Source organism: Athene cunicularia, assembly GCF_003259725.1.
Source record: "Athene cunicularia isolate RWA chromosome 2 unlocalized genomic scaffold, athCun1 chr2_part2, whole genome shotgun sequence".
NCBI classification, from domain to species: Eukaryota; Metazoa; Chordata; class Aves; order Strigiformes; family Strigidae; genus Athene; species Athene cunicularia.
The window spans coordinates 3,191,900-3,203,866 of record NW_020799096.1 but is presented as its reverse complement, the minus strand read 5'-3'; the positions used below and the strand labels follow the sequence as shown (position 1 = coordinate 3,203,866).

General features: G+C 48.7%; 1 protein-coding gene across 1 annotated transcript in view; it reads right to left on the bottom strand.

The window, feature by feature from the left end:
* The window catches only part of LOC113477503, a 36,673-nt gene that overhangs the window by 22,596 nt on the left and 2,110 nt on the right, over window positions 1–11,967 (bottom strand). The window contains exons 2-5 of the mRNA XM_026843815.1: window positions 11,774–11,926; window positions 11,043–11,156; window positions 9,086–10,679; window positions 4,408–4,456 (exon numbers count right to left, since the gene is read on the bottom strand). Coding sequence (XP_026699616.1) covers window positions 4,408–4,456; window positions 9,086–10,679; window positions 11,043–11,156; window positions 11,774–11,926 — 1,910 coding nt within the window. The remainder of the gene's footprint in view (window positions 1–4,407; window positions 4,457–9,085; window positions 10,680–11,042; window positions 11,157–11,773; window positions 11,927–11,967) is intronic.

Genomic DNA, 11,967 nt, shown 5'->3' with positions numbered 1-11,967 from the left:
ATCAAGCTTTAAATGCAACAAATCCAAATTTTACCATTTCTTGTTAGTTATGTTATGACATAGAGCCCCCTTTTTATGAAGGAATAGCTGTGTCATCTCCTTTTAATACATCTACTGAGGACAATCCCTTCAGATGTAATTGGAAAGAACGGAAGGTGGGGATTACTCTCCAACAGGTTAGAGGGAGTGGTTGGTGTATAGGAGAGGTAACAAACGAGAGAGGAACTCTATGTACCAACCAGACCCAAAACTTCGCACCCAATACTAAATGGATTTTACCTAGTCCCAGGGCATGGTGGGCCTGTTCCATAACCGGATTAATATCGTGTGTGTCCACGACTGTTCTCAAGAAAATTGTCTCAGAATTTTGTATACAGGTTACAGTGGTACCTAGAATCCTCTTACATGAGGAAGAAACTATGTATTTACACTGGAACAATTTAGGACATAAGACCAACAAAAGAGAGCCAATATCTGCAATTACTATAGCTACTCTATTTGGTCTAGGGGTCGCTGGGACCACCACTGGCATAACCTCCTTGGTGCAACAACAGAGTCTAACATCTCTAAGAACTGCAGTAGACGAAGATTTGGCCCAAGTAGAAAAATCCATTTCTTACTTAGAGAAATCACTGACCTCATTGTCAGAAGTAGTTTTACAAAACTGAAGGGGATTGGATGTCTTGTTCTTGCAACAAGGAGGATTATGTGCTGCCCTTGGCGAGGAATGTTGCTTTTATGCTGACCATACTAAAGTGGTCAGAGACACGTTAGCAAAATTAAGAGACGGATTAGAGAAGAGAAAAAAAGAACGGGAGGCTCAATCCTCCTGGTATGAATCTTGGTTTCATTGGTCACCCTGGCTGACTACTTTAATTTCTACTTTGGCAGGACCCCTCATAATGTTATTATTAGCTTTGACCTTTGGACCTGGTATCATCAATAAATTTGTAACTTTTGTTAATAGAAGGTTGGAAAAAGTACAACTAATGGTGATGAAGCAATCTGAACTGGAGATGAAAATCACACCAAATGAAAATCCTGAATTAGTTGCAACCTGTGAGGTATTGTCTAGGTTTGATCAGCAAATCACCTACAAATCAGAAAAGGGGGGGGATTGTGATAAGTAATCAAGGGTAATTTGCAGATCAAATGTTTTGGGGTTTTTTTTTAACAAAAGGAATCATCTTGCTCCAACAGATCTGAGAACGTCTTGTCTAGCAAGGAAAAAAGGACTTAACCGAGAGGTTGCAAGATGTACTGTCTCAAGGCAACTGTTAAACTGCAATCTTATGTTACCATGACAACTTCTGAACTTTGTTCAGTTTAGACCTTAGTGTAAAAAGAGATTAGTTTTGTAATTTACAACTTCACAGCTCCCTGTTAACAAATGTACAACCCCCATTGTTATGTGACTGAAAGCCTAACTATTTGCTCAAACCGACAAAGGGACCTTGAAGCTAGCCAGCCTTAAAGAAGTTATAACAAAAGAAGCTAAGAGGCGTGCCGAAGATATCGAAACCGAGCTCCAGGAGGATAAAAAGGCTGTGTTACTTGTCGGAATTAGCGAGCCTTGGGTAGAGCTGCGACTCCCCGGCTGCCCAGTGCGCTGTTTTGCTTTCCTACCTTAATAAATATTTAGTGAATTTATTTTGGACTGTAGTAATTTTAATTCAACTATAACAACTTTGTTGTCGTGACTCGGATCCAGACAGCCGACTCAGATTTCAACTCTGGGAAGGCGCCCCATCCTCGGATGGTCCCCGGAGGAGATTCAGACTTAGCTCACCTGGATTTTCCTAACTAAGATAGGGAAGCAAAAAGAAAAGAGAAAGGAGATACTGCAGTTTCCCATAATTTTTGTGCACGAAAAGCAGGACGAAGACTTGGAAGCGAGTAAGTATATTGCGGTTCCGTTCAGTCAGGGATTGGGTACCCGGGGTGCGACTGACTGAGACGTCAGACGTCCACTGGACTTAGTTCACCGGGCGAAGCGAACGTGGACCTCCTTGTAGTGCAATTCCCATTGTCCGCGAGGGCGTGGGCCACGAACGGAGGGAAGCGAGTGAATTTTGTGTGAAAGGAGGCACTCTCGGAAGATGGGCCAGAAGAGTAAAGCTTCTGGTTTCATGCAGGAGAAGCAGGGTGGGCTCCCCGATATAGGCCTAATGATTCAATATTGGGACACCTCCCCTTCTCGAAAGGGGAAGTCCAGGGAGATAATGATCCATTATTGTATAGAAGTATGGGGAGGAAAACAAATAAGAAAGGATTTATATTGGCCTATTTTTGGATCCGCAATAGCTTTATATGTTCTTAATGGAATTTTCGTATTTATAATATTTGTCATTTTATGTTGTGTGAGTAATAAGTGTAAGAGGCTCCTTTGTGTGGTTGTGTGATTGTTTTGCGTGTGTGAGACCAGGAAAGAACAACAGGGTCCTAGTGCCCACCCGCTGAGTCATCAGTGCTGCGATTTGTTCAGGCTCAGGGTTTTAAGTGTCTCAAGTGAAATATCTCCTCTAGCAGGAGGCAGTAACTCTGTGTTAACTGCTGTATTGAATTTAGGTGCATACTCTGCGGGGAGAGTGCACCTCTGTACCATCTGCCTAATGGAAATATTGTCAAAAGATCATCTACAACCTTACAGGGGTTGTTTGTTTTACCAGGGGTTGTAGATGCTGGTTATGAAGAGAAAAATCAAAATTATGGTCTGTACCCCTGTGTTCAGTAAAAAAAAGTCAAAAATTGTTCAGCGGCTCCCCCTAATACTATGCCAAGAAGCCGTGATGACTCAGGATTTGGATCAGCAGGCACCCCTTAAATATTTTTGGACTCAGACAGTGACACAAGGTTGACTTCTGATAAAATGTACTCTCATTAAAGCTAAAAAAAATCTGTTGAGCTGACAGGCATTTTAGATACTGGTGCAGATGTGACCATAATATCTGTGAGCAGACTGGCTGTTAGCTCCGGTACCTCAAATGCTTTTCAGGGTTGTGGTCATGCTGTAGCAATTTAAAGCAAGGATCTCATTCATGTAAGGGGCTCAGAAAACTGGACAGCAAATATTCATCCATTTATATTGGAAACCCCTATTGCATTTTGGGGTCATGACTGTATGGGGGGAACTCAAATTGGATCAAATTTGTCTTAATCACCACTGTAGCACAACCCACCCTGACACTAACCTCACCTCACCTCACCAAACAGAATCACCTGTGTGACTAGGTCAGTGGCCCTTGCCACTTTAATGATTTAATTCAGGGACAATTAAGTTTCTTATTTTAAAGAAAAGTGGTAAATAGTGACTTTTACATGATCTCCGACACATTAATAATACCGTGGATGATAAAAATACTTTACAACCATGAATGCCCTCTCCAACAATGATTACCTGAAACTGGCATCTTGTAGTAATTGATCTAAGGATTGATTTCTTTTATCATTCCCTTGCATCCGAACGATGCACCTAAAATTACCCTTTCTATTCCCACTATTAATATTAGTGAACCTGCAAAACAATACCACTGTGTTATTTTACCATAAGACATAAAAATCCCACCGGGTCCCCCAAGCTGTTATATATCCTTACGGCAGCAGAAACACAGGAGATCATGGAAAAGGCTCTTGCTTTAACCAAAGACTCACTATCTCAAATGGTGTTGCAAATACCACTTCAAAAGGTACATATATCATCGCCAGGCAGTACCTGGGCTTAAGAATTTATGAACAGACAATTGTCCTTCGACAGCTTAAACCTGACATTAACACTTTAAAAGATTTACAGAAACTGTTAGGAACCATAAATTGCTTACAGCCATCATGGGCCTAACTGATGATGATCTGCATAGCTTGTTTTATATTTTATGAAAAGATCCTTCACTGGCATCACCCAGAATACTTACAGAGAAAGCAAGACAAGATCTCCACCGCATAGCTAACACCATCTCAAACAGACAAGCATCACAGGTATACTGCATTCCCCCACAGGACAAGCCATCACAGAAAGAACACACCAAACCTTGAAAGTGCTTTTGCAAAAACAAAAGGGGGGAGAGTTCTTGGCTCCACATCAGCCATATGCTCTGCTGTTTCTGTGGGATGAAAAACACATGCATTTTTTTTCATCAGAATGCCAGGGCAATACAAAACCAGGGGTTTTTTATCAAGGTATCAGGCTAAAGACGTCATTGCAATTTGCCCTGAATACAGAAAGACTCCATCTCTTCAACAGTGAAGTGGTGTTGACCCCTGGGGACTCACCTCCTCTAATGATAGCAATCTGTTGTCACTCACTTAGCTGCATTTGAAATGTTAAACTATGTCCATGTGTCTGTTAACACCTTTTCTGGAGCACTGTTTGCATCCTGCCATACAGTGATCTGACTGGCATTCCCCACTCACTGACTTGACACTGGCCATGGTGGAGTGTATACCTGGCAAGCTAAAGCGTCTGTTACAACAACAAAAAAGGGGAGATGCACAGTATCAGTCTACACCTCACAAAAGGCTAAATAAGGCATTATATGTCATAAACCTTTTAAACATTTCCCCGTCTCACAGGTGCCATCAGTATTGTGTCATTTCTCATTACAGATACCAGATCAACAAGAAGTCCAGAGCTCAAGCATTAACAAAAACCTAGAAAGGGATACCTGGGAAGGACCATATAATATCTTTAATAACCTGGGGAAGAGGTTATGCTTGTGTCTCCACAGGTCTCATCTCCAATGGTCACTGGCAAGGTGTGTGCAACCACACCTGAGGCGTGAGAGGCAGCCAGCACTCAGGATCCAGCTGTGGGTGCTCTAGGGTACCCGCCCCTGCGTGGACAGTTTGCAATCTCTTCGACTGATCATTTAAGCAGATGTCTGGGTAATGTTTGCTACTGCAACAGAACAAACTACACTACAGTTGCCAATTCTTTTAAGAGAAAATGCTAACAGTAATTGCAACTCCTTAATGAAATATATAGGCTTACTAGTCATTAGTGAAAGATGTAGTTTAGATGAAATGTAGTTATTAATAAGGATGAAAGGCTGTAAGAATGTGTGTATTCAACTTTCTTTGTTTAGCAATATTAAGAATTAAAAGCTCAAGTGTTTAACCTTATTAGAAACTCCCTTGGTTTTCCCCCTGGAGTGCTGGGCAGGCTCTGGGTGGAACCCAACAGGAGGATGAAATCAGATGTTCCCGCTCAGAGAAAACTGCCAGTTATTTTGGCCTGTTGATTTAGAGGCTGGGCCAGCTTGCAGCGATGTAGGATGCCTCACCTACGGATGGATGCATCGTGTAGGATTTCTGGTCTGCGAGGAAGGGCCCAGAGAATCCTAAAAGAGTGTTTCTGCTGCCGCAAGAGGGGGCTGGATTATACAAACTGACAGAAACTCCTCAGATTTTTCCCTTTTGCTGTGAGACAGATATACCCTAATCACCTGGTATAGGAGACATCCGTGGAATACCCTGTTTAAAACACCCTACTTCCGGACACTTATGCTGGGTTGTTTGTCACTGTTTAAATTGTGATAAAAAGTGGTCTTGTATTTCAATTAAGAGACAACCTTATTGAATGAAATGTCGCAGTAATTTGACACCTACCAGGGAACAACGGGCTCGAGCAGAAATTTGTAATTTATTTTGTGGATGGGAACTGTCAATACCTGCACTTTGGGAAGTGTATGAAACAGACTGGTATAGAATTTTAGGACAGAGTACTATAAGTTTTGCCTGGAAACAGGCACAACAACCAAACAGGTAGAAATACATCTGAGGAATAACTAACTCTTTGGGCCTTGGAAATTATTGATGGAATAACAGCAACAATTCCCCTGAAGACTACCTGCTGCTGCCGAGAAGATATTGATAACCCGTTGCTCTCTGCAAAAGAGTAGACGAGGAAAGGCAGAAGTACTAACAGTGGGGAAATGAAGGCTGTTATCCTTATCCTGATAATGATATTAATTACCACGACTTCAGAAAATGAACATCAACCCTTCAATCGGACCTTAGGTCAATGGGAAGGTCCTGTTATACTGAAAACTAATGTTACGGCCGGTGCTCTAAGTTTCTTAGTATATCTCTGTGATTTAGTGCCCACACAACTATGTCTTAACCAGTGGGCTCACTGCTTTTGTCCAAACTCAAACCCAGGAAAAAGTTACTGTAATTTTCCAAATCATTGTTATTGTGCATATTGGGGTTGTGAGACCCTTGCATCAGCATGGACACCAAGTACCCAAGATAGGTTTTTACAGTTGAGATGGGGGCTTGATGGTTGTGGACCACCTCCTCAGGTGGACTCTCTTGGGGAACTGTAGAGGCCAAACCCAGCAAGTGTGATAAAGTAGATCTAATGATTTTAAAGCCAGAAGATCCTTCATGGCTAACAGGACGCACTTGGGGAATGAAATATTGGAATCCTGGACCTGGAATTGATAGAGAAGGATTATTATTCATTCAAAAACATGAACTAAAAATGCCACAAGCAGTAGGGCCCAATCAGTTCATCACAAACAAAAAGGGAAAAAGAAGCCAAAAGTAAGAAACTCCACTGCCTCAGTCACCCCAGAGACATACCTAACCTCTATAAATGAAGTGACAAAAATGCCCAAAGATGATGAACCCTTATGGGCTGTAATGCAGACCGCCTATCAAGCTTTAAATGCAACAAATCCAAATTTTACCATTTCTTGTTGGTTATGTTATGACATAGAGCCCCCTTTTTATGAAGGAATAGCTGTGTCATCTCCTTTTAATACATCTACTGAGGACAATCCCTTCAGATGTAATTGGAAAGAACGGAAGGTGGGGATTACTCTCCAACAGGTTAGAGGGAGTGGTTGGTGTATAGGAGAGGTAACAAACGAGAGAGGAACTCTATGTACCAACCAGACCCAAAACTTCGCACCCAATACTAAATGGATTTTACCTAGTCCCAGGGCATGGTGGGCCTGTTCCATAACCGGATTAATATCGTGTGTGTCCACGACTGTTCTCAAGAAAATTGTCTCAGAATTTTGTATACAGGTTACAGTGGTACCTAGAATCCTCTTACATGAGGAAGAAACTATGTATTTACACTGGAACAATTTAGGACATAAGACCAACAAAAGAGAGCCAATATCTGCAATTACTATAGCTACTCTATTTGGTCTAGGGGTCGCTGGGACCACCACTGGCATAACCTCCTTGGTGCAACAACAGAGTCTAACATCTCTAAGAACTGCAGTAGACGAAGATTTGGCCCAAGTAGAAAAATCCATTTCTTACTTAGAGAAATCACTGACCTCATTGTCAGAAGTAGTTTTACAAAACTGAAGGGGATTGGATGTCTTGTTCTTGCAACAAGGAGGATTATGTGCTGCCCTTGGCGAGGAATGTTGCTTTTATGCTGACCATACTAAAGTGGTCAGAGACACGTTAGCAAAATTAAGAGACGGATTAGAGAAGAGAAAAAAAGAACGGGAGGCTCAATCCTCCTGGTATGAATCTTGGTTTCATTGGTCACCCTGGCTGACTACTTTAATTTCTACTTTGGCAGGACCCCTCATAATGTTATTATTAGCTTTGACCTTTGGACCTGGTATCATCAATAAATTTGTAACTTTTGTTAATAGAAGGTTGGAAAAAGTACAACTAATGGTGATGAAGCAATCTGAACTGGAGATGAAAATCACACCAAATGAAAATCCTGAATTAGTTGCAACCTGTGAGGTATTGTCTAGGTTTGATCAGCAAATCACCTACAAATCAGAAAAGGGGGGGGATTGTGATAAGTAATCAAGGGTAATTTGCAGATCAAATGTTTTGGGTTTTTTTTAACAAAAGGAATGATCTTGCTGCAACAGATCTGAGAACATCCTGTCTGGCAAGGAAAAAAGGACTTAACTGAGAGGTTGCAAGATGTACTGTCTCAAGGCAACTGTTAAACTGCAATCATGTTACCATAACAACTTCTGAACTTTGTTTAGTTTAGACCTTAGTGTAAAAAGAGATTAGTTTTGTAATTTACAACTTCACAGCTCCCTGTTAACAAATGTACAACCCCCATTGTTATGTGACTGAAAGCCTAACTATTTGCTCAAACTCACAAACAGACCTTGAAGCTAGCCAGCCTTAAAGAAGTTATAACAAAAGAAGCTAAGAGGCAAAACCAACCTCCAGGAGGATAAAAAGGCTGTGTTATTTGTCGGAATTAGCGAGCCTTGGGTAGAGCTGGAACTCCCCGGCTGCCCAGCGCGCTGTTTTGCTTTCCTACCTTAATAAATATTTAGTGAATTTATTTCGGACTCTAGTAATTTTAATTCAACTATAACAAACACGACGGACCGTTTTACAGGAAACCCAAAAAACTCCCAGGGCCCCACAGATGCTCCAGCTGCATGGCACAGCCCACATTCTGGCACCCCAGTCTGTGGCAAGAGATGTGGCACCCCGGGGCGGGGGGCACCTGAGGTAATACAGCAGGGCCAGGCTCTTTTAGGTGCTTAAGGCAAAGACTGGAGCAGAATCACCTCTCACCCCCTGTGAGTTTTGGCCAATCCCCCCCTGCTGTGGATGGAGGACACTGGGGACAGACCTCCACTGTCCCCCTGCACCACGGAGCACCACTCTGGGAATCTCAGGCTGGGAACAGATGGGGAGCTCACCTGTGCCACAAAAGTTTTGGGGGGCTGAGGCCCTGGCGCGTGCCCTGGGGTGCAGGGTGGCACAGGACAGGACTGTCCCCTCCCTGGGGCTGCAGCAGGAGAGAGGCTGAGGTCTGCAGGGACCGGGGGCTGCCATGCTGGGCCAGGCCCTCATGGAGCCCCCCAGCCTGAAGTCACCTCAGCTTCATGGGAGCAGAGCTCAGCTTCACCCCAACTCTGCCTGTGGCCATCTCTGGGTCAGCAAAAACTGGGGTGGCCCCTATCTCTGCTCCTGGCAGCCCCTCCACCTCCCCCACCACCCTCAGACCCACCTGCCGCAGCCCCAGACATGGCGAGGGGGATGCAGCAAGGTGCTGCTGCCCCCCGGAAGGTGCCACAGGATCCATCCTTCCTAATCTCTGCAAGGCCCCAGCACACGTCAACCTCCCACCTACAGCAGCATGCCGGGCACGTAGCCGGTGTGTGCCGGGAGCGCGGCCTGGGCGGCCTCAGCCATGACAGCCATCCGCAGAGTGCTCTCGGTCTCCAGCAGCCGCTCCCAGTGGTAAACCAGCCCGTGGAACTGGCACCACTTCATGGCTGCTGACAGCCCAGCCAGCGCCTTGGTGGCTGTGACCTGGCTCCCAGCCTCCAGCTCCCCCTCCTCCTCCTCCTCCTCCTCCTCCTCACTGGCAGCCCCTGTGTCCCAGCAGCCCCGTTGTCCCCACAAGCAATCCTTGCCGACCGCGTCGCCCACAGCCGGCTCTGCCGCGTCCATGCTGACGAAGGCCAGGAAGTCCCGCTCGGTGATGAAGGGCGGACGTGGCACATCTGCCAGCGGCGCCGAGTCGGCCTCCCGCTGCTCCAGCGGCACCAGGTGGAAGCCAGCTTTCCGGAAGCAGCTCCGCACCGTGGCTGGTTGCACCAATCTCCAGGCCTTGTGCAGGAGGTAGATGGCATCGAGCAGCGTCACCTGGCCGGCGATCTCGGCTACACGCCCTGCCCGGGCCAGCGCCGGGTCCTGCGCTGCCCGGGCCAGCACCAGCGCCCGGTAGTGACCCTTCAGATTGGGGATGATGCCCAAATCCATGGGCTGGGCGACACTGGAGGCGTTGGCAGGGAAGAAAACCAGCCTAATGTTGTGCAGCTTGGTGCTCAGCTCTGGGGGGTGGGCACTGCTGCGGCCCACGAAGAGCACGACCCTGCGGCAATGGTGGCGAAGCTCCTGGTCCCACCGCAGGATCCACTCCTGGAAGATGCGCGCCGTCACCCAGGCATTGCCCGAGCTGGTGTAGGTAACCGGCAGTGCCCGCAGGTCCTTGGGGAGGCAGCGCAGCCGCCGGCTCCTGCCCACCACCAGCAACTGCCGCTTCTCCGTGCCGGTGTGGTTGGCACAGCAGAGGACAGAGACACGGTCCCTGGCCTTTGTGCCGTCCAGCCGCCGCAGATCCCCAGGGGCCTGCGCCCTCTCTGGGTAGCCACGGTACAGCAGCCCCGTCTCCTCCGCACTGAAGACATCATGGGCGTGGTAGCCAGTGAGGAGACCGGGCAGCACCTCGCTCAGCCAGCTCTGGGCGCTGCCAACATCTGCATCCACCTTCTCTTCCTGGTACCTCTTGAAGACGATGTTGTGGCGGGTCTTCCAGCGACACAACCAGCCGTCAGTGGCCTCGAAGTCCTGGCCCAAGCTCTGGGCCAGCTCCTGAGCCTTGGCCTTCAGGATAGGCCCCGAGAGGCGCTCGCCACGGGCCAGCGCCTGCTGGAACCAGGCAAAAAGTGCATCCTCTACCTCGCCGCCTTTTCCCTCCCGCTTGCGCTTGCGCAGTGGGTTGGCATTGGTGAGCCAGTTGGCCAGGATCTGCTCCCGGCGACGGCCGATCCTGCCTGCCTGGCTCTTGGAGATGCCAAAGAGCTTGGCCACACTGGTCAGGGAGGCAGAGGGTGACTCCAGTGCCTGCAGCAGCTTCACCCGGTCAGCCAGGGAGAGCTCCTTCCTCTTCGAGCCGGTGCCAGCAGCGCAGCTGGAGAGCCGGCACCCAGGAGACTCCGCTGCAAGAGATGTCCCTGGTTGGGCGCCAGGGCAGAGTCCTGCTGCCCTCATCTCCTGGGTGCTGCCCTCACCCCCCACCCTTCTGCTCTCATCCGCCCCTGGGAGGGGAGTGAATAACACTGTACCCATTCACAAATGGGGGAACTGAGGCACACAGGAGCTTCATCCCCCACCCCCAGCCGCAGCACTGGCACCATGGCCTCACCAGGCACTCACCATGTGCGCCCATCCCTGACCGTGGCCTCTGGCCGGATCCTGCCCCATGCCTGCTGCCCAGCACATCGGCTCCTTGCTGGCAAGGGCTTGGCTTGGCTCTTGGCTGACAGAGCAGCCAGCCCTCGCCTCGGCCTCACCACACTCACCTGTGCTGGGGGCTTGCGGGCTCCCTCTGATGGGCGCAGTCGGGGTGTCCCCCAAAAGCGGCTCTTCTCCTTGCTCCAGCTTCAGGACAACCTCTGGCTTGGGGCCAGCCGAGCCTGCTCCAGGGGGAAAAGGGCAGCTCTTCACAGGCAAGTGCCACGGAGATCCTGCCACCACGGCTGTAACACTCCGTCCCCAGTGGGAGTGGGGGAGATTTCCCCTCTACTCTGTAGCCCCCCATGCAGCAGGCAGACACCCCTGCAGCCTCCACGGGCACCCCTCTGCCATGTCCCTGCCAGACCTCATCCTCCCAGCCACCACCATCTCCCCTGCTCCATCCCTATCAGGCTCCAGCTTCTTCCTGTGGTCCTGGCTCTGGGAGGGGCTGTTTAATAGCAGCCCCCCGAGATGGGCCCAGGAGTAGAGGTGGGGTCAGGGTGTGGCTGGATGTTGGGGCACACAACATCCCCCTGGCCCTGAGATAGGTCCCTGGGGTGGGGTGGGGAAAGGAGTGGATGGGATGGGACAGGACAGGATGGGACAGGGATGGGATGGGACAGGGATGCGATAGGATGGGACAGGGATGCGATGGGATGGGATGGGATGGGATGAGATGGGATGGGATGGGATTGGATGGGGATGAGTTGGGGATGGGATGGGGATGAGTTGGGGATGGGGATAGGTCCCAGGGATGGGGTTGGGATTGACGGGACCGGGACGGGGGAGCCCTTACCCAGAGAGGCGATCAGCTGGTAGTTCTCCATCATCACCTCCTTGTAGAGCCCCTTCTGCCACCCCGCCAGCCCCCTCCACTCCTCCGCCGAGAAGTAGACGGCCACGTCCTCAAAGGCCACCGGCTCCTGGAAAACAGCCGGAGCCAGCCCGGCTCAGCACCGGGCAGGGGCTGCGGGGCCGGAGGGGGGGGCC